This window comes from Lepidochelys olivacea, assembly GCF_965140295.1.
Source record: "Lepidochelys olivacea isolate rLepOli2 genome assembly, chromosome: 18".
Lineage (NCBI taxonomy): Eukaryota > Metazoa > Chordata > Testudines > Cheloniidae > Lepidochelys > Lepidochelys olivacea.
In genome coordinates this window covers 15048709-15071133 of record NC_140428.1, presented here as the reverse complement: position 1 = coordinate 15071133, position 22425 = coordinate 15048709, and the positions used below count along the sequence as shown (strand labels likewise).

Here is a 22425-nt window from a genome sequence, read left to right as displayed (position 1 = left end):
ATACAGTGACATAGGACACTTTTTCATCTTACCTGAGGATGGAAAGGGACCCTTTTTTCTTAAAATGAACAGAAAGAGCAATGTTTAACAGCATCACTTGCTGAACTTTGTCTAAACCTTTCTCTACATTTCTCTGCAGAAATTCTCCATCTCCCAGCTCTGTAGCCAGCAGTGACTCAGGAAACACAGACGAGATTCAAGATGAGTTTGACAGAGAGGCGGATGTGGAGCCTATGGTCAGCTGATACATAATCAGAGCATTCCAGTAAAAGGGAAAATACAGAAGAAAAAAAAAATGAAAAAATAGAATGCTGACCGAACAGACTAATAAGCCCTGGCACAGGGTTCCTGAAGACTCATTCCAATACGCATCCCCACCCCACCCAAGGATTGGTGCTGTACATTTCTACTGTTCTACAAATTACAAATGCAGAATTCTGTAAGAAAATATGGTGTTTTAATTGTGCCTTTGCCCCAAGCTGAGCCACTTTGAGCTCTAATGAAATATTAATAGCAGGTGTTTTTTATAAGAAAAATAAAAAAAGGGGGAAAAAAATTTGGACGCAGCAGAGAATGGTGCTGGAAAAGTTTTGCGTGTTTCGGTAGACTTACAACTTACTGAAGTGCTGCACTGATTGGCGAAAGGAACACTGTGGCAAAATGAGCATGGAACACAACACAATTACAGTATGATGACCACAGCTGTCTGACCCAATAAATAAATAAATAAATAAAAAATGTAAACACCTCCAAATGTAGCCGTTAACCCCATTTAAAAATAGCAGTGGGTTAGAGGCAGACTTTAGGCTCATGCAATTATAAGGTATCTAAAGGAATCTCTATGCCATCTGTCTGGGTGGAGGGACCTTTGGAATCTGCACAAGCTTTTTGCCTGAGTCTAGAATCCCAAGAAGCAGTTCTCAGCTCGGTGGCAAAGCAGATGGACAGGGTACACTGGGGTGGGAATATCACCGTTAAACTACTATGCAAAAAAAAAAAAAAAAAAAAAAGCTTGCCTTATTTATATGGAATGTTTGGTCCCTGCTGGGCTTGAGTTATCTCTTGGTGGAAGGAAAGCTAAAAAACACAGTTGCACATGTTAGTTATCTGTAGAGCTTCCTTTGTGGAGGAATGTCTGTTATAATGCCTTTGTTTCCTGGGATGGGATTAGGAGGGGGATCAGCCCTTCAGTTCCTGAATTTTTTTTCCAGTACTTTTTTTTAATCATAATAGTTGCAAGTCTGTCTTTACTGTCTGGGATATAAGCAGCATAAAATGCAATTTCATGAGCAGCGTGGTTGAAGCATCAGGGTAAACTGACACACTATGCTATAGATGTAGGCTTGAGATGTGATATCATTACAGACCACTGTTCTTTGGAAAAGCTGAAAATCAGAAAATACTGTAATGCTTTTTAGGGCACAGTAAAACAAATCCTAAACTACTGCTGCTCTGGAATTAGGGAATAACAGCCATGTGCTTTCTCTGTGAGAAAGCAAGTAGACCTAGGCCTTATGTGTCTGTTCCTCTGTATTTTAAACCAGAGAAAGCAGCATCAAAAGTCTAATTTATTTACTTTCTATTCAGGGAGCTGGTGGCATGAGATGGGCTGTTCTTGGTTATAATTAGGAGTTATCACAACTGAGCCAAGAGAAAAGGGGAATGGAAATCCCCTGACTGTAAGCAAGCGGAAGACCGTACCAGATTGTTTTGCAGGCCACTGTTGAAGACCTAATTAATATCTCTTAGAAGTAACTATGTAGCTAGTGACCATTTTAAGACTTAGAGACTAAATTTCAAATTATTATTTTTTCCCCCCTTTCATGAAACTCCTCCCACAGCGGTTGGAAAATACTGGGAGTGGGAGTGGTTTTCTTCCCATACTATTTCATGTAGATTGGACAGAGAAATGTCAGGTTTTTAGCATCCTCTCAGTGTTAAGTGGTGCTGAGATGGCTGTTCTGTACCCATCAACTTGAAATAAAATCAGGGGATGGCATTGTGAGCAAACAAAATCTAGTACACAGAAGAGTGCTGCTTTCTCCATAACAGAGCACAAGTGTCTGTATTAGGCAGAGAATGCCTCTTGGAATTTTGCACAACTTGCTTCACTCTGGTAGAAGTGACAGATCCTTGCTTGTACAGTAGCTTTGTGTACCGTACCATCTTATCGACTCTGGTTCCCTGCATTGCTGCCTGTAATTCTCTCATTACTCTTCCCATTGAGTGTCCTGTAGCTGACTTCATAGACCCAGACTGAATTATGTGGGCTATCTGAAACATATGGCCCCCCCATATCTTTCCAGGTGGGAAGAACAACTGTGATGAGACCCTTCTGGATCCACAATGTGAGTTTTAAATGACTCCCGTCCACGAAAAGAACTGTAATGCAAGGACACACAATTTTACTTTTCTTGCTGTTTGAAACATTCAAGCCACTTGTGCATAATCTCTTGTTAGGAACTCTTTTATCAGTCAGACTGTACCTCAGTGGCCTTTTTAAAATGTTTCATTACATGTGTAATATTGTGCTTAGGTCCTTTTTTAAAAGAAACCTGTATTCCAAAGTGCTCATTCCTAGCATATCTTATCTAGCCAAAGCAGTAAATTATGTTCACTAGGAGTGGGATTTGCGGGGTGGGGTGAAAAATACATGTCAGTCGTGCCCTTTTGATAAGGGAGTGGGACTCCCATGTTTTCAGTTAAAGTATTTTTAAGGTTACCAAGCCTCTTTGAACCTCAGCTGCTAAATATATTAGGTTTCTCGAAAGGTTGAGACCACCTGCCAAAGCTGAATGTTTGTAGTTCGTTCTCTAGTGACTTTGGAGGAAACATTGTTTATAACAGGAGTTTGCTCCTGTAATGAGACAGCCTTCCTGGAGACTTCCAGTCAGCTGTCCTCAGATTATGAAAACCTCTTTTGTAGGGGAGAAGTTGAACAGTTTAAACAGCCGTCCTACTTAGCTGCTGCTGCTTTCTTTGTAAAATGCAGTATTCTGCAAGGAGACTGGTTCAATGTTTTACCTTTTAATGGTTGGCATGTTGAGGCAGGGAAAGAGAAGAGTATCCTGCGTTAGAGTGAACTGCTTGAGGAAGCAAAACTTAGTTGTTGATACAAGTAATCTGTAACCTACAGTTCATCTCATAGCCATAATTATGAGGAGCATCTGTAATGAGGTTGCATTGTTTGGAAATGTAGGAGGTGAGGATAGCTGTATAGTAAAGAATAAGAAATAATGTGTATGATGATGAAATGTGTATGATGGTAATAGCAATGACCATGGTTGTTGTTGTTGTCTGTTTTTTCTATAACCATATGTAATCCATTTTTAAAGTTTGTCTTCATACCTGGGTTTGGGGTTATATTTTAGTCAAGGCATTGGACCTGATAGCTAGCGGGGTCTGCCCCTTGGTAGTTATTGAGTCGATCCCATGGTCGTTTTCCCATGCGGTTTTTTGTTTAGTTTTGTTTCAAATGATGCTGCTGATTTAGCTGACGGTGGTCCCATTTTGTCTGTATTTAACACATCTGTAGTGACCAGATCAAAAGCTTGCCAGAAGAAAAATTGTGAAAATGCTGGAAATCATTTTGATGACCTCTTTTTTTCCTTTGTAAAGCTGTAAATACTTTTTTTATTTTCTATTTTTAACGCAGTGTCATATTGACACTTTTTTAGACTTATCAGTAAATCCTCCTCATTGTTTTTTTCCTCATTTTTTAAAGAGGATTTCAAGAAAGCAAACTTGTTTTGCTTGTTAGCAGTGTAATAAAGTAGATCAAATTCCTAAAATGGATTTGTACAAAAACAGTGTTTTCAGTGAATAAATCTCAGTGCTTTTGTGGATGCATGTTCTTCAAAAAGTCCAAAGAATCATGTGGTACAAACGTTTTTCAAGGATTTAATAAATACTACGTTAGCTCCGGCAAGAAACAAGGAATGAAAGCATTTTTTAAAGTATGGGTTGGAAAAACATTAAATGCAACTAAGAGAAATGTGTAATCTATTTATAAATAAACACAGTTTATTCTATTTTCTAGATATATATATTTTTTTTTAAACATGCAAACAGAAGTCAGTTAGCAAATACAGGTCTTCCTCTGTAAAGTATTCTCTGTTTTATGGGACTCCAAATTCTCAACACTTTCAAGTATCAGCATGAGAAACAAATGTAACAGGTGTGGCTGTCTGTGAAACACTCCTCCCATCTCTTCCTCATAGCAAGAAAAACATATGTTGCGAACATTACTGTAACTGCAGAATTATCTTTCCCCATCTTCACTGATTCTAATGCCTTCTATTAGAGGGTGAGTATGGACTGACATCTATTCTGCTAACCACAAATGATACTTCAGATGCATATTTTACATTTTTAAAATTTGACCTAGAATAAGATTTGTATTTTACCCTCTAGCAGGGTAGAATATATTAGGACTGCAATTCAGACTTGAGGGGCCTGATTGCTAATTTCCTTACACCAGTATAAATGGGGAGTAACTCCATGGAATTATACCAGTTGGAGATCAGAATCTTTCTGTATGTAGGAAGGCTTTTTAGAACTGGTTGCAATTTCGATATGGTAAAGGAAATATTAACATAACATACTTGCTTTCAAAAACTGAAATTCCCATTGTCAGTCCAGACTCAGGGCAGGTCTGCACTACATGGTTAAGTTGACCTAAGTGATGCAATTCCAGCTATGTGAATAATGTAGCTGGAGTCGATGTACCTTAAGTTGACTTATTGCGATGTCTACTCCGCACTGGGTTGATGGGAGAAACTCTCCCGTTGACTTACCTTATGCTTCTCGTTCTGGTAGTCGACGGGAGAGTGATCGGCAGTTGATTTAGCGAGTCTTCACTAGACCCGCTAAATCGACCCCCGGTGGATGGATTGCTGCACCCACCTGTAAGTGGAGACAGGCCCTTAGGATGAGTGATGGCATTGGTGGCACAGGAGTGCTTACAGCCATACCAGGAACACCCATAAACCTGTTGAAATGAAGCAGATATTTGCTTATGTTTTCCTTATTTCTGTACTGTGGAAAGATCAATATTGATGGAAGAATGTTTGTACCTGGAACATGTAGTGAAGAACATCTTAATAATGAAGGGCTTCTGACGGTGCTTCATTTTTGTGACTGCTACATCTTTGAGCAGCATAATGTTTGAAAGGGAGTGCTGCTGACTAAACTCTTAATGCTATTAATGCTTATAACGGTGGAAAACTGTAAAAGGGTCTTTCACCTAAGCTGTTCTGTTGGAATTTAAACTCTGCTTGGATAATAATGCTGACCAAGGATCCAAGGTAATACTCAGATCGCTTCTTTCACATTTTGTTTCTAGACTTTTATTTAAAGGAGCTGGTGCATTAGCACAAAGAAGCAATATTTGTATTGCAGACACAGCAAAGACATGCTTAAAAGTTTTCCTTTGAAATTATATAAAAATCACTGAAACATTTGTTGGCCTTAAGTTTTGTCCAATCTCATTTTCACAAAACCTAAATTTTAGACTAACTTTGACCTGATAGTGCCCCTCGCCTCCAGCATAAAAACATAACAGATAATACCAAGATCCCAAATCATCAAGCAAATTTTACACATGTAGGCTTGTACTAAATACCATTTTTAAAAGTGTACTTGAAAGACTTACCTGTCAAGCTTTGAACTTAGCTTCTTACTTGAGCTTAAATTTTCCTTTTAAAATGTCTTCACATGCATTTGTGCATAGCTTTGGGGTCTTCGTCTTTTGTATTTAAAGCAGCCTTTTAGAAAGCTCATCTTTTTGAAGTAGCAGAGATTTTGAGAGGCTGGATGAAGTTGGATGCTGATGAGGCCCTCAACTCTTTAAAAGAGCATGTCAGGTCTCCTTATCTGTGACTTGTGGCACTCCAATAATGAAGCACTTTCACAAACAAGATATGGTCTTAAATCTGAATAGGTCTGTCTTTTCAGGCAGGCAGTGATGCTAACATCAGAAAAACTGCTTAAGAAATAGTTACACATTTGACTTCATTGCAGTACTTGTCTAAAGGTTTTGAAATTGACAGTCCAAATCATTCCCATGGTGAAATATACATGTACCCCTGTGCTGCAAATCTGGGCCATGTTTAATTTGTTGGCTGCCTAAAGTGACAACCCATACAGAGTTAATCTTAAATCTTGTTCTAGAAATAAATGTTTAAGATGGTTAAGAGCTTGGGCACTTAACCACACTTCCTTAATAATAGAGTTTCACTGAAAGGAATATACAAAGTCATCTGTCCCTAGGGTTAAGCTATTTTTTAGCTAAATTTTGCCAAAAATGGTATTTATTTTTTAAAGTGTTTAAAGGGGAGACCTTAATTAACTCCTTTCCATGCCATGTCACTTTGTGTCTGTTAGGGTTTTTTTTGGCTCATGTGAGAGTTTTATTTTAATACTCATTAAAACAGACTACTGTTCAGAGTGGAAATGAAACTGTTTACTGTATTGTTGTAAATATTGTGCTTTATATTCTGTATATTAGCTTATTTTAAAGGGAAAAAATGACTTGAGTGACAATGCTATTTGATCTCCAGTAAGGAAAGATCCAAGGATGAACCAATTCCTAAGCTTGCTCCAGAAGGGCCAGATTTAAGTGGATTGCCCCTCTGTTTGGAGTCTGTCCTTAAGTTTAAAAGCAGACCAATTGGTTTACAGACTGTCCAAGAGTTTTGCATTATCCATTTTGGAAGGAGCACTAGAAACATGAACAGCAAGAGCCCGAAGCATTTGAATTGGAGATAATCCACTGGAACTCACAATTCCCCGAGTAGTGCCAAAAACTAGCAACTGTAGATCTGATCTCTAGCTGCCTGTATACTGTTTTTTCTTGTTCTGTCTTGAAAGGGCAAAAGTCCAAGCACGTATCCACCTCCATCATTCTCAGCCATCCTGTGCTTGTGGTACTGCCCTTCTGAGAAGCATCGTGATATTGGTTCATCTTTGTGCTCTTCATTTATAAAAATTCTAACTATGAATGTTGATTTCCAAGTCACGTACCAAATGGGCTTCTCTGTGAAAAGGGGCTGTGTTCTGAAGCTCGTTGATGAAAACGGGTTATGGTAATTGTCTGGTTACAAGGAAAACCCCCTTAAAATAAATGCCAAACTTCCTGGTTGTCTGTCTTGCGTGCATCAGTTCTTGTCTTCTAACTTTGTTCTTCCATAACACCTGACATCCAGGGAAATGTTTAGCTGCATGTAACAGAAACTCGTCAGCATTGAATCACTCATCTAGCCCTCCAAACTTCAAAGGAAAGGGCACCTCAATGTCCTTAAAGGTCCCCTTCCCCATTTTCTAAAATCTAGGCACATTAACTAACCTGAAAAGCATAAGTTTGGCAGCATTTTATACAGGTAAGACTAAATGCTAACCCAAGCTCACAGATCAAATCCGAAGACGCAAAGCAGTTAGGGCTGTCAGACTGAGCTAAGCAATTCAAATATACTGTACCTAAACCCAAGTCTATTTACCATTCAGTGATGTGTGTTAGCAAAAATTTCATAGCATTTTTTTGCTAAACATTTCGGTTCTCTGAAGGTGAAAGGTTCCTCGTACAACCCCTCAATGTTTTTCACTTTATAGCAATTCAAAGGTTTCAGAGCTCCTTACAACCTTTAGTTTTCCCAGCAGCCCTATCATGAAGGTGATGCATCAATTTATCTATGGGGAAAATGAGGCCGGGATTGTATGACCTTGGCTAATGATCCCAAACAGTGGCAAAGATAGCATTAGACTGCAGGAGCTCTGATTCTCAGTCCCATGCACTGACCTTTTAATTTGGAATGTCTTTATGTTGAAATGAATAATACTGCTTACTTTGTCTTGTCACTTTATAGCAGACTAAACGTAGGCTTCATGCAGCGCAGGACTGTGGCAGCCTGTGCTATGAATAGGGCCCTACCAAATTCACGGTCCATTTTGGTCAATTTCATGGTCATACAATTTTTAAAATGGTAAATTTCATGATTTCAGCTATTTAAATCTGAAATGTCATGGTGTTGTAATTGTAGGAGTCCTGAACCAAACAGGAATTGTGTGTGTGTGGGGGGGGGCGGGGGGGGTGTCGCAAGGCTATCGTAGGGGGGGTTGCGGTCCTGCTACCATTACTACTGCGCTGCTGGTGGTGGCGGGGGCGCTGCCTTCAGAGCTGGGCAGTTGGAGAGCGGCGGCTGCTGGCCGGGAGCCCAGCTCTGACCGCAAAGCTGCCGCCAGCAGCAGCACAGAGGGGTGGCGTGATCTGGAATTGCCACCCTGACTTCTGCGCTGCTGGCGGGGCCCTGCCTTCGGAGCTGAGTGCCTGGCCACCAGCTGCCGTGCTCCAGCCACCCAGCTCTGAAGGCAGCACAGAAGTAAGGGTGGCCCCCCTAAAATAACATTGTGGCCCCCCCCGTAACTCCCCTTTGGGTCAGAACCCCCAATTTGAGAAATGCTGGTTTCCCTTGTGAAACCTGCATAGTATAGGGTAACAAGCACACACAACAGATTTCGTGCTGGGAGACCAGATTTCACGGTCCGCGACGTGTTTTTCATGGCTGTGAATTTGGTAGGGACCTAACTATGAATCAGAAACTTTATTAATTTGAATAGTAGCAGAAAAAGGAATATGACTGCACACAGCTGGCCTGCTATGTCTAAATAAGTTTCTCTTCTAAATGCTCTTCCCTTCTACACCATGCTCGCTAAAGGACGTTGGTCTAAGGTTGGAGCTACCTTGCATCTTATGCTGTCCTAGCAAATAGCCTCTGAATTTGAAATACCCTCAGAACTAAACAAAAATCCCCCTGACTTAAAAAACAACATTCGAGCCATAATTTTGAAGAACTCCTGCTAAATTCCTCCGGGTGGCTCTGCTGCTGCTTCCTGATGGAAGTCAGAAAGACTGAACTTTACTTTTCGGAAGCATGTCCTCATGTTTCGAAAGGACAACAGAAATATCTCAGGTTTCAGAGTAACAGCCGTGTTAGTCTGTATCTGCAAAAAGAAAAGGAGGACGTGTGGCACCTTAGAGACTGACTAATATAAATCTCCCCACTGTCTTTTCCACTGAATGCATCCGATGAAGTGAGCTGTAGCTCACAAAAGCTTATGCTCAAATAAATGTTAGTCTCTAAGGTGCCACAAGTCCTCCTTTTCTTTTTTGAGAAATATCTAAGAGTCTACTCTGACCCCTTGAAACTATATGTATCATATTGGTGCATGAAAATTAAGCCACCTGTGTTCTATGGAATGTAACTGAGGCTACTCTAGGACAGGTTTCAGAGTAACAGCCGTGTTAGTCTGTATTCGCAAAAAGAACAGGAGGACTTGTGGCACCTTAGAGACTAACCAATTTATTTGAGCATGAGCTTTCGTGAGCTACAGCTCACTTCATCGGATGCTGTAGCTCACGAAAGCTCATGCTCAAATAAATTGGTTAGTCTCTAAGGTGCCACACGTCCTCCTTTTCTTTTTACTCTAGGACAAGATTTCTACATTGGGTCAAAAGTTCATCTTTATGCTTCAAAATTACATAAACTGATGAATTACACAAAGCTCTAGTTTGTATGTAGGACAAACAGAATTTGTTTAAACAAGCCTTTAACAAACACCCCCCCTCGCCCGCCCTTTTTTTTTTTTTTTTGCCTTGGCCGTGAACTCTGCTCATTCAAAAGAGACAACCGTAGCACTGATGGTGAATTATTCACTTCTCCATTGTTTCCTCTACTCTCCTGTGAATTAAGAGCAATAGCAAAGATTGTAGGAAAACCCAGAGCTCCCTTGTTTTCACATGGATGTCTCAATTTTAAGTGCCCATGAAGGGGGGGGAATACTTCAAAGCCAAGTCTGTAACTTCGCAGTAACGGGGCACCAAGACTCTATTTAGATTTATAACAACCTGCTCTGTTTTTTTTACAGTTTCAAATCAAACTGAAACCAGCAGTTGATCCCACAGGTAACTCAATCCCCAACTGAAAAAGGAAAAAGTCTTCAGCAGACCCTTCCTCCCCCCGTCCCAAGCCTGAATGAAAAAACAGGCCTTGTGTTAAGCCCAGAAGACATTGCTTTGTTTTACCGTTTTTGAGGGGGAGATGAGCAGGGACTTGTCACCATTGCTCTGTCAGAGGAAGAGATTTTTCTCATTCTTTTGCAGGAGGCCAGTTGAGAGCGGCTCTCTAAACTTTAGACAGTGCCCCCCTTAAACACGAAACAGACAATGTAACTTCTTCCAGTGCCTGCCTTTTGTATTTACACAGGAACAAATGATGTACATTGTGAACTGGGCTTTTTAGACTCGGAGGCCAAGATTTTCCAATGCAACTAGTGATTTTGGCTGCCTGGCTTGAGACATGTCAAAAGGGCCTGATTTTCAAAGGGTGAGGTCTTAGCATTTCTTGAATATCAGCCCCCTTTCAGATATCTCAATAGGTCCCCAAAATGAGTAAAGTTGCTTTTGAAAATCTTTGCACACGTTTTTTTTTTTAAACTGTGTAGCTTATTTGCCCTCTTCACAGATTTCGGGGAGGTTAGCAGCTGGATCGCAAATAGGCCTTGCAATCCTGCTGGGCTGTGTATGTTTTGCTTCACAGCCTATCCTGAAGCCCCATGGGTGGCATCTCATGCTCCTTGTGGGAAGAGATTTCCCTCTCAGCTCATCCAGTTGAGCCCTGTGTTTTTGGAGTGGGAGGATGGGGGTTCCCCTGCAACTGCCACAGGGTACTGCGTGGCTTTGGGGCACAGTGTCTTGACAACTGTAAAAATCCTCACGGGGCCCTGGATTTGTTCCAATAGCCTGACAAGGATTCAACAGGTGGGACACGGAGCATTTGTCCCGGAGCAACATCCTCCTGTTTCTGTTCCCCAGGCGGCGGATACAATTTTCACAGTGCGTTTGAAGGGCCAAGCCTTGTGCTGTGCTATGGGACCAAGGGGTGCCCCGGGTTGTGCCCATGGGGCCAGTTTGGTCAGTTTCTAGTCACCATTCATAGTTCTCATTTCATTACATACATTTATTTTATTCTCTAATTCTTGTCCCTCACTGGGAACCTTCGGGCGGGGTGGGGGCTGGTCCAGACAGGCCTGAGGGCCCCCCCGTTCATTGGTCTAACCAAACTCTCCCCTTCCCCACCCCCGGCCACCTGCGTGACCCTTCAAACAACTTTGCCGACACCTCCCTCCCTGCGGCGGGTTGTAACGTCAAACAGCAGCTGATTGGTCAGAAGGCCCCCGAGTTATGATTTGATTGGCTAATACCGCCCCGCCCTAGGCCGGAACGGACTGCACCATGTGCTGAGAAGGGGGGGAAGGGTTAGCGGCACAGTATGCCATCCCTGGGGAATGGGCGGGGTTGGGACATCCCCGCTCGGGGGCGCTCTGCTGGATGTATTACTCTTCGGGGCGGGGCAGCTGGGTCCCCCCCCGGGGCGGGCAGCCCGTGTCCCGCCTCCCCCCCCCCCGAGATGGTACAGCCCGGCTCTGGGGGTCCCCGGCCTGGCGTGCGCAGCGCTGGGTCTGGCCCGTCGGCTCCGGCTCCGCGCTGCCCCCGAGGCGATGCTGCTGCCCCCGCTGCGGAGAGCGCTGCTGGGCTGCCCCCGCGCCGGGTGAGTGAGGACGGGGCCTGCCGGGGGACCCCCCCCCGTGCTCGCGGGGAGCCCCCGGGGCTGGGATCCGGCCCGCTGGGGGGTTCCCCCGGTAGCGCCCCCCCAGGTGCTTGCTCCCCCCCCCCGGCGTGCGGGGTCCCGGGAGCTCCGGCCGCCCCCTTCCTTCCACGTGCGCCCAGCCCCCGGGCGCCCTGCCGGGCCTGACGTCCCGCCCCTTGCCGCGGCGTGAACTGGGCCCACGGGGCAGCCCCCGTCGGAACCGCCTCTGGGATTGACCCCCCGGCAGAGCCAGAGCCGGGATCTCCCTGCCCGCCCCCCGTCACACCCCGGCTGCTGGGGGCCCTGCCCGCCCCGCCGGGAGGGGGTTGGATCTGCCGGACCCCTCCGCCCACGCAGGAGGCTCCCGGTCGGAGCGGCCCCGTGGCCCAGCTTGCTCCAGCCTCGGGCTGGGGGGTCCGTCGGCAGGTCTTGCCGCTGCCCCCTCAGTCTCTGCAGGAGGGCCGGGCTCCCCCCCGGCTCCGTGACCTCAGGGTGCGGTGGGAGCAGCAGACGGACGGACACACGGACGCAGTGGTGCAAAACTGGGGGGGGGGGGGGCTGGAGAATCTGGTGGGCGGATTCCCTGGGGAGCCCGATCTCCCTTGGATTTCCTCCTTCCCCCCCGCGGCACGTGCTCCCCTTATCTGCCCGACACCTCCGCTGCCGCTCCGCTATCTCGGCTGGCGAAGGAAGCCTGCGGCTTATCTCCACGGCCCGAGATAGGGAAACGGCTGCGGGTCAGGTCTCCCCCGCCCGCCCTTCTCCTCTTCCCGGGGCTTTCAAAGGCTGCCACTTGCAGTCCTCCCTGTGCCTGTCGCTGGTGCCCCACCCAGCTCAGGGGTGACCCCGGCCCACTCGTGCCCCCCTTGTGGGGCTCGGCGGCCTCTCCCGGCTCTGGCTCGCGCCACACCTGAGCCTGGACCGCCCCTTCGGAGCCAGCGGCTTGTTGGCCGCCTTGCCGACCTGGGGGTGCCGCCGTGGGGGGTGGCTAGTGTGGTATCGCTGGAAGGCGGGTACAAGGCCAGGTTTGCCTGGGTGACTCCGGGGTTGTGTTGTAAACGTGTTCCCTCCGCAATGAATTTAACTGGCAGCTACGAGCTCCAGGACTCAGGACGGCAGGAGCATCTTCTTTTCCTATTTTCCCCTGTCAGGCAGCATTCCGGTCAGTTTCCTGCTCCGGTGCTATGGGGTTTGTCTATGCTGCACAGTTAACCCAGGCTCTTGCCTGGGTTTTAGTCTTTAACTCCCCTCATGTCCACATAGGAAAACCTCTGACCTAGGTTTGGAGGTGCTGTAAGCCTGGCCTAGCTGACCCATCTGAGGGTGTGAGTTGGAACCCAGGCTTTGCTTTTCACTTGGGCGGGAACCCACCTGCTTTGCGGTAAGTACACCGGTTAAATCACTTGACTGCTGGTTGTCCTCCAATGTCTTCCCACAATTCTCCCCAGAGGACAGACAAGGTCTCCCACAATTAACTGGGAAAGTATCCTAGAGCATCTCAGCTCACAGAAGCATGGGCTTTGCCCCCAGGCAGAGACAAGCGAGTGCAGAGCCAGTAAAGGCACAATAACATGGGCAGGGCTTTGCAGTGGGGCCACACTCACACCCATGCTACGCTAACCCAAGTGTTCAGACCCAGGTGCTGATCACACCAGTTAAATGTGCAGTGTAGACACAGCCATTGCGTACTCTGGTCCCATTTGCAGGGGATGAGCAAAGTTCTGACTCTTGATAGTTACAGCTGAAAGACTAGTGAGATTAGCTTTATAAAATAAAAATATTTATTAAAAACCTTTAAAGGAATACAAACAGGGAATTTTCCACAGTTTTAATAACATCATGTGTATGATGGTGTCTTTGATTTGATTACATCCAATCTAAGAAAATATAAATCTCTTCAAAGTAACTCAGCCTCCCTCCTCCTAAAAAATATAGGCACATTTGAATCCCAGTATTCAGGAGGTTTCAGTCTGTCATTGCTGTGGGTTTGTAACAGATGTGGACAGCGCAAAGCATTCTGAAAATCCTCATTCAAATAGTTCCAGAACTTACCATATTGGCTTCCTGAATTTCCTCCTTCATGTGTTGAATAAAACAGTCTTACAGAAATGGTTCAGATTTTGTTCTATCTTCTGTAGTTGAAAACATCACATCAGAAGAGCTGTATGGGAGAGTTGTCAGGAATCCAGCATGCCAAGGGGGCAAGTTTTTTTGTCACGTCTGAATTTCAAGGATTTCACTCGGTTTGTACAGTGAAAAAACAGGCTGGTTTGTTTTACTTGTTCGTCATTTTCACTCTTTGTGCCTCTCCCCAAGCCTGCTGTTGCAAGGGCCGGGCTATAGGCACTGCCGGGGAATGTTTTAAATCCAGACAAAATACTATTTCCAGTGGAATTACAACCAAACAAACTGGAGAAATGTTTCTCTTCGTCCAAAGTTTTGTCCCATCATCCTGAGGTTTTGTCACATCTAAATCAGTCTCTAAGTGAAGCTTTAGAAGGAAAAGTGTCCAGCAGCGGAATTGATGGTATCCGTGCAGGGTTCTAGTATCTACCAAACTTCCAGGGTCCTTTCTATTTCCGTTGCAGGGTTGAGCTCAGAGGTAGTCAGAGGTAAAGGATTTGCAGCAGTAGCTTCGTGTTTCACTTTGTCACGGGACATGGGCTGAAGATAATGTTCTTTGCTGCTTCTAGAGTGGGAAGCCTGATATGTGGCTGCGATGCTCTGTCTTGATCTTAGCCAGGCTCTGCCTCCGTCAAGACTGAGCATTGCCCACTGCGAACTGTAGCATCAGAGGATCACACCCCTGTAGTAAAGTGGTCCTGGCCACTCTTGGTTTACAGGCCAAACTTGGACCATCCCTGTGCTAGTTACTGCCACTAATTAGTCTTTCATGCCCTTTGCTTTCTCCTGGCATACTTCTGCCTTCTCCCCAAACCCACTCCTGGGTCAGCATCTTTTCTCTCTCCTGTAAAGGGCTCCTTCCCCTCTCTTTGGCTTCTGGTGGTTTGTTTTCTTTACTGCCACTGGGAAATATTGCTACGGTGCAGAATTTAATGCAAGACTGGGCCTGAGAAATTACAGCACCCAGGTTAATCTGCAGCTACCTGTTGAAGCATGCACTGTGCTGACAAAAACAAACCTGCCCGGCTTCTGCCCCCTGTATTTTGAACTCTTCTAAAAGCAGGAGTTGTGGTGTAGCTCGATCACTCCCATGTGGAAGATAGTGCATTCTGCAGCGTAGAACCTCCCACCGTGCTGGGATGTTGGTTCCATAGCAACTCCAATGGAATAAAGCCCCCTACTGAATTGCCAGCACGTCTTCCTGCATCAGTCTTCCCTCCTTGGAAGTCTTCTGTCTACTGGATAAAGTTGCACTGGTTTAACTTTATATTTTTCTGGCAGAAACTGTTCTTGCGTCCCCGCATGCATTGTCGTCTTTTGGTTTATCTTGGGTCGTATGTGGGACTAATTAAGCTGCATTGGAGGTGATGTAACTCTGTTCTGGTAGGAATTACACTGGTGAAGGGTTTGTGTGGGCGTAACTACACTATTGCAGTTAGTCCTCCTGTTGGCATCCCACGATGCATTGGTTCACACCTGGCCTGGCCTGCCTGGCTATCTATGCGCACTCCGCTGCTCTAGGAGTATCCAGACAGGATGTCCCACCCCTGTTCAAATACCACTGGCACATTCCCTAGAATCTGCAACTCTAGGTCATTGCAGGGAGAGAGGAAGGATGGTCTAGTGGTTAGGGCATTAGCCTGGGATTCAGGAGAGCCAGGATCAATTCCCTTCTCTGTCACAGACTTCCAGTGTGACTTCCGGCAAGTCACTTAGTCTTTCTTTGCCTCAGTTCCCCATCTATAAAATGGGAATGATAACATTGCCTTCTCTCCTAGGGGCGTGGTGAGGATAATTACTTTAAAGTGTGAGGTGCTCTGATACTGTGGTACTAAGAGACCATATAAGTCCCTAAGATAGATAGAAGGACATGGATCTAGACTCCACATCAGGAGGTCCTGGACTTCCTTGCCTCCTGAGGAGAGGACACTAAGTGCTGACTAGCCTGACCCTGTCTAGCTTATGCACCAGATCACAGCACAAGGCTGCTGGCAGTACTGATAAGGCAAAGATGCAAGGGACAACATCACCGCTTGGTGGTGCCAACAGAGGTTCCACTCGGGCTGTACTTTACCCTGGCAGAAGGGTCATTTTCCTGGGCTCTGAGAAGGCTGCATGTACTTTATCAATAGGGTGGCAATTCCGGAAGTCTCCAGGGGTCACGTGTCACTGGGTGAAGTAGACTCCTTCTCTGCCTCCAGGTTACAGAAATGACCCCATGTTCTGATGATGCTACACGGGGAAACTGAGCACTATTAGGGACCACACCCAGGATTGTTGTGCTGCTTTGCTGGGTGTTTTCGAGGGACGCTGTCGGCTGGAGATCTAAGGCAAATGTTGGCTTCTGAGTCCCACTGTCTTTTAATGAGATTTAGGGTTCTGAGGGCCTGAGTCACTTTTGAAAATAAGACTTAGGCCTTGTTTACTTTCTTTTAGATCAGCGTAGCCATGTGGCTCAGTGCTGTGAAAATAACACATCTTGGGTGCTGTAATTAGGTTGACCTAAGCTCCAGTATGTGAATTCTTCCATCAACCTAGCTACGGCCTCTCAGGGAGGTGGATTGCCTATGCCAGTGGTTCTCAATCAGGGATACGTGTACCCCTGGGGGTACACAGGTCTTCCAGGGGGTACATCGACTCATCTAGAGATTTGCCCAGGTTTACAACAGGCTACATAAATAGCGCTAGTGAAGTCAGTACAAACAGTGACTTGTTTATACTGATCTATATACCAGACACTGAAATGTCAGTACAATATTTATATTCCAATCAATTTATTTTATAATTCTATGGTAAAAATGAGAGAGTCAACTATTTTTCAGTAATAGTGTGGCTGTGACGCTTTTGTATTTTTCTGTCTGGTTTTGTCAGCAAGTAGTTTTAAAGTGAGGGGAAACTTGGGGTACGCAAGACAAATCCGACTCCTGCCAGGGCTACAGTCGTCTGGAAAGATTGAGCACCACTGACCTGTGCCAAGGGGAGAGCTCCTCCCATCGGCGTAGCTAATGTCTGCACTGCAGCTGTGCCATTGTAGCGTTTTACGTGTAACCGAGCCCTCAGACAGGTGGATTAATGACGACGGAAAAACACCTTCCGTTACCATAGGAAGTGTCTGCAGAGTTTGGAGTGTAGACAGCTGATGGCACCGAAGTAACTTACTTCCTTTTGAAAGTTCTGCCCTAAGTCCGTTTCAAAAAGCAAGTTTAAAAGTAGTTAACCCTATCACTAGTCCTCTTGCCAAATCTTGTGGCTTTACAATCCCATTGTCCTGTTCTTTCAAAATGGCTTTTCTGTCCCCTGTTGCTGCGTGAAAGACCCACACCATGCATGAGAAGCTAACTAGGCAGTGAAACTAACTACCCACAGAGTGCCGTCAAATATACACAGTAAACAAACTGGGAAAAAGAGAGGGAAATTATTATTTATTTACGTGCCACGGCACCTAGGACCCCAATATGCTAGGAGCTGTACAATCACAGAACAGCAACAACAAACTTCTCCTGACCTCTTTCAGCTCTAGCCACAGGAAGTGTGATCTTCCCGCTGACTGTCTGGTATAGCATGTGCTGCTGACAGTAATAAGGAATGAAACTCCACAGCAGCTCCTCCGTGGATGCCCGTCTCACTTCACCGGCCAGGACAGCCACGGTATAGATTGAATGAAGAAGTGTGTGGCTTCTCAGTGTGTCTCTCTCTTTCCCTTCCCAGGCTGCGATGGCAACACCGTATAGCTGTAGAGGTGACCAACGAACCCATTCTGGAGTTCAAGCAGGGCAGCCCGGAACGAGCGGCTCTTCAGAAGGTACTGTCCTGAGCAGTTTGTTGCAGCCAAGAAACCGCCAGTGTGGTGTGTGTGATCTTCCAGGCTCACTCTAAAGAGGTTGATTCTTTAGCTGAAGTGGTAGGACACCCATCCCAACCCCTGATGGTTACCCTATTGGGGACAAGCCTTTTGCCCACCCCACTTTTTTACCCCCCCCCTTAACTCTGCAGATGGCCCCCATAACACGGGGATGTTCTCAGTCTGAACAGAGCTTGGTACTGGAGAAGTCCAAGGTTTCCTTTCCCTGGGACGTGAGCACAGTGCTGGTCTGGCAGGCAGGTTCAAGAGGGACTCACACATGGACCTTTGGCAGGGCCGTTCATAGGACCATCAGGTCACCCGGTTTGCGTGTGTTGTCGGGGAGGGAGGCGGATCAAAGCCACGACTGGCTGGATACCCTTTCCATCCCCAGGGGCTGCCTTCCGTTCAGCAGAGGGGGAGCTGCCCGGCTCTCACTGGTTCGTTTCTGTTCTGACTCATCCGATAGGCGCTAAACGATCTGAAGGGCAAGACGGAGGCCATCCCGTGCGTGGTGGGGGGAGAAGAGGTGTGGACATCAGACGTCAGATACCAGTCGTCGGTGAGTCCCAGTGGGGAGTGCCTGGTCGCTAGGTGACCCCTGCACGGGCTGGCAAAGCCCTGGGAATTTGCAAGGAGCCTCTCTGACACGACGGGGAAATCCCAATGTGGGGCAGTTTTATTCCCTTCCTGGAAGACATTCCCCTCCCCAGGGATTGCTGCCACTCGTTCATGTATTTCTCCCTCCGGGGTGTAGTTCTACCTAGTGTCCTTATTAAATGTTGCCTTGTAGCAAACCGGCCCATTACAGAAGTAAGGGCCCTTTCCCTGAGACTTACGAAAAGTGAGCTGCCTTAGCCGGGAGCACGGTAATGGACAGATCTTTGGGGAAGTCCCTCATGGGAATTGCCAAACTGGATCAGACCCACAGTCCTGAATCCTGTCTTTGACAGTGGCCAGTACCAGCGTAGGAGGAAAGTATAGGAACCCTGCCAGAGGGAAATAGGGGATAATGTGCCCCCCACATTGGTCCCAGAGGAAGCCACCCTTACTGGGACCAGAAAGCACCTCCTTGGAATTGCAGTCTAAGCTGTTTCCCTAAACCATCTAGGGGCCAGTGCTGCCCATCCTCTCTGGGTGGCCTAGACCAGGGCTGGTGCACACCATTCAGTCCCTGTCCACATGGGCAAAACCAAAGCACATTGCATGTGAGTGTCCCCAACACGGGTCGTTGAAGCAGGACCCAGGCGTCTGGGTGAACTCAGCAGAAGGTGAATGGAGGACGCTTTGGAGCAGGGTGGGTCCATGGGGATGGGGATGGATACGCACCTTCTCTGCCTGGGTTTGAGCCCGGGTGAATGGGGGATTGTTCTATATGCAGAAGTGTTGCGGGGGGAGGGCAGAGGGTGTGTGTGGAGTGGCATGGGAGAGGAGGGGGATCTTTACAGCATTAATCACCCCAGGCTCTCCTCCTTTCAGCCGTTCAATCACTCGCACAAGGTGGCCAAGTTCTGCTATGCGGACAAGGTGAGTGTGGCCCAGGGTTGTGCCCAGACCTGCCTCCCAGCATCTGACCTGCAGGGAGCAGGCTTGAGGGCGTGTGGTCATGGGAAACCGAGCTGTCCTTTGCCAGCCACAGACTAAGCCTAGGGAGGTTTCCTCGGAGCCTGCAGGTGGAAGTGACGCTTTTACCCCCGCTGCTTTAATGAGGCTGAGCTCCTAGCACAGGGCAGCTCTGTGGGCCTCTGGCTTGCCTGCCGTGGGTGCTTTAAACCACATAACCTCGGATAGTGCCACACGCTGTGTCCGCAGCCGCTGGGCTTGCGCCCGGCACAGATCCATCCGCACCCCTCTCAGGAGTCGGCGCCCCTGCTCCTTGCTAGTGCAGCTGGGGGAGAGTGGGGCGTAGCTGCTTAAGATGAATGTGGGGGGTAAAGGCCGGTGCTGTCATCCAGCTGCTGAGTCGAGTCACCTAGGGGGCTCGCCGCAGAAAGCGGGGGAGGCGACTCCGTAGCGGGTCGTCTTCCCTCAGAGATGGCACTGAACCAGAGACCCAGCTGGATGCTGAATGAATTGTAAAATCTAGGCCCACAGTCGCAACCGATCCTGGAATGGGGTGTCCTGGCCAGATCCCAACTTGGGTTGTTATGTCGGCAGAATGCAAATTTCCCTAGCGGTTTCGGCTGGACATGGGAGTCTTCTCCCCTTCCTGCCCTAAAATGGTTACATGGTATTAGACAGCTGCTGCCTTCCATGCCAGAGATGGTTGCATTACAATAGTGGCTGAAGAGACCCTGATATTTAGTCCTTCCCTACCTCGCACTGGGATTGTGCAGCTTGGGGGGATGTATGTACAGTGCTTTGAGATCCTTATCAGAACACACAGTAGCAGTATTTATTTAGTGTTGCAACCATTAGCATGGAAACAGGAGAATCCGCTTGAGTCTGACCTGCCTGTCTGAGAGGTTCTTGAACCCCTGGTGTTCAAAGTCCCGATGAGCCCTGGCATAATTCCAAGCTCACAACTGCGGCCTGCAGCAAAGTCTTTGGGTTACTGTTGGGACTGCGTATGCAGCGGAGTTGGGGTGGGGCTGGTTCTTCACACCTGCAGCCGCTGATCTGAGCCATGAGGCTGCGGCGAGCCCCGGGGTGGGGCTGGGGGACTGAGTTTCCAAGAAGCACTGATCTTTTGTGCTTCCATCTCCTGCTCCTCAGGACTTGCTTAACAAAGCAATCAATGCCGCCGTGGCGGTGCGGAAGGAGTGGGACCTGAGACCCGTCCAGGACAGGGCACAGATCTTCTTCAAGGCGGCCGACATGCTGAGCGGCCCACGGCGAGCGGAAATGCTGGCCAAGACCATGATTGGGCAGGTAAGGCTGCAGGTGAATGGTCCCCTGCTGGGATAAACCATAATGATTGAGGGGGAAGGTGGCAGGAGGAGCTGCTGGCCCAAATCTTGATGATCAGACGGGGGTAAGTGGCACAAATATGAGAAACGTCTGTGATGCAACGAGAGCTCGTGTAGCCCGAATTCTTCCTTTGCTGCTGGAGCCGTGCATCCGTCCCCTTCTGCTGGGGACGTTGGCCGGCTGATTTCTAGCAGGACCCTCCCTGCACCTGGAGAGCTGCGGGGGGGATCTTGTTAATGGAGCGGATGCGCGAGAGCTCCCCACATAGCCGTTGATGGTTATCGTGCCAGGGGTAGGCAGAGAAGGCTGCTGAGTGGGGTGGAAATATCCAGGAAGTGTGAGGTGAGCAGCTGATCGGTCTCTGGCCGGGCTTTCAGTGCCACGTTAACGTGGCGTCACCAGCAAGACTTCCCGGGCCAAGCTGGGGGCGGCAGTGGGTGAAGCGGGAAGCTTGGCTAGAGGGAAGGTGATGTCCAGGGTTGGGCTGATCAGGAGTGGCCAGTGAGACCCACGATTAGGGGGTTAGATTCTAGCAGGAGCCTGATTTCCCCCTTCACTTTTGCTGCAAGAAGGGGCTGTATGAATCCTGCAGGGCATCTGGCAGGGATCTGTCCTAATGCACCCGCTTAGGAACGCGGACGGTGTCTTCAAACAAAGGACCCCCCCACCCTCGAAAGACAAGTTTACCGTGCCCACAAAAACCCTGCGGGAGAAGAGGGGCCTTGTTCTGTTCTCGAAATCGCAACAGACTCCTGTTGTGTGGACCCAGTGAGGGAAGCAGACCCCAGAGTCGAAGGCCCTCTGCTGAGTGCCCCCAGCTCTTTCAATCTGCTAGTTTGAGTGCTTCGGTTGGTCCCAGTTCCCTTAGCGGCATGTGGGGCAGGAAATGGGTCACTAGGATAGCATGGGGCCCAGGCTACATACCGGGCTCCTAGATCAGACAGCACTGTGAAAGGGGATTTCCTGGGTCTGATGTAGCCAATGCACTCTTAGCAATTACAGTGGTAGGGTCTGGTCTGTGTTCATTGCACAAGCTGTTGGAGACATTGCGTGAAATAGATGTCACTCTGTACAGGGCTAGCGACTTACTGGTGTGCTAATGCTGTGTGGGACACCTGGGTTTGATTTCCAGCCCCGATCTTTTGCCCTGATCTGGGGGTGGGGCTGTGCCGGGGAGCAGGAGGGGAAGGATACTAACAAACCCAGTCTGAGTTTGGGAGTCGGGCTTTCCTGCTGGTCGTCACCCACCCGGTAAGAGCAAGGGGCAGAGGCAGCATGGGGCAATGTAGCTTGAAAGAAGCCAAGCCCCTGTGACGGTCAGCCCTTAGGGAGAAAGCAGGGCGGGGAGTGTGTTTATCTCTCCCATTCCCCTTTCAGGGCAAAACCGTCATCCAGGCGGAAATTGACGCAGCCGCGGAGCTGATAGATTTCTTCCGATTCAATGCCAAGTACGCGCTGGAGCTGGAGAACTCTCAGCCCGTCAGCGTCCCCATCAGCACCAACAGCATGGTCTACCGGGGGCTGGAGGTGAGGTGAAGGTTGGGCTGGGGTGGCTCAGACACGCACATCCAAGGCGTGTGTGTGGGGGGGGAGGGGGGTCGTGAGAAAACACGGCTCAGACCAGATGCTCTGCATTTGTGGGCGCGCTGAGCTCTCCCTGTGCGTCGCGAGCTGCAGTGGGAAGTTTTTCCACGCTCCTGCGGCCTCCCTTGGGGTGTGCGCATGATGCTGTGTAAATTCTCCCTTTCCCTCCCCCGCACACAGGGCTTTGTGGCAGCTGTTTCGCCCTTTAACTTCACTGCGATTGGTGGGAACCTGGCAGGGGCTCCGGCTTTGATGGTGAGTGTGTGTGTGGGGGGGGTTTCTTTACGCAGCGCTGTGGTTTTGGATTAAACGGCTCTTTGCCCA

The 22425-nt window shown here is 47.9% G+C and overlaps 2 protein-coding genes across 3 annotated transcripts in view; both read left to right on the top strand.

The window, feature by feature from the left end:
• The window catches only part of IFFO2 (intermediate filament family orphan 2), a 52930-nt gene extending 45790 nt beyond the window's left edge, over positions 1 to 7140 (top strand). For both annotated transcript variants that reach the window (XM_084652023.1, XM_084652022.1), the window contains exon 9: positions 140 to 7140. In XM_084652023.1, coding sequence (XP_084508149.1) covers positions 140 to 245 — 106 coding nt within the window. In that variant the 3' untranslated portion in view covers positions 246 to 7140. The remainder of the gene's footprint in view (positions 1 to 139) is intronic.
• A 4184-nt stretch (positions 7141 to 11324) lies between these two features.
• ALDH4A1 (aldehyde dehydrogenase 4 family member A1) overlaps positions 11325 to 22425 on the top strand; it is a gene marked incomplete at its 5' end in the record, with an annotated part of 29877 nt that continues 18776 nt past the window's right edge. The window contains 8 exon segments of the mRNA XM_084651481.1: positions 11325 to 11429; positions 11431 to 11603; positions 17475 to 17568; positions 18077 to 18169; positions 19087 to 19134; positions 20323 to 20478; positions 21895 to 22044; positions 22282 to 22356. Coding sequence (XP_084507607.1) covers positions 11325 to 11429; positions 11431 to 11603; positions 17475 to 17568; positions 18077 to 18169; positions 19087 to 19134; positions 20323 to 20478; positions 21895 to 22044; positions 22282 to 22356 — 894 coding nt within the window.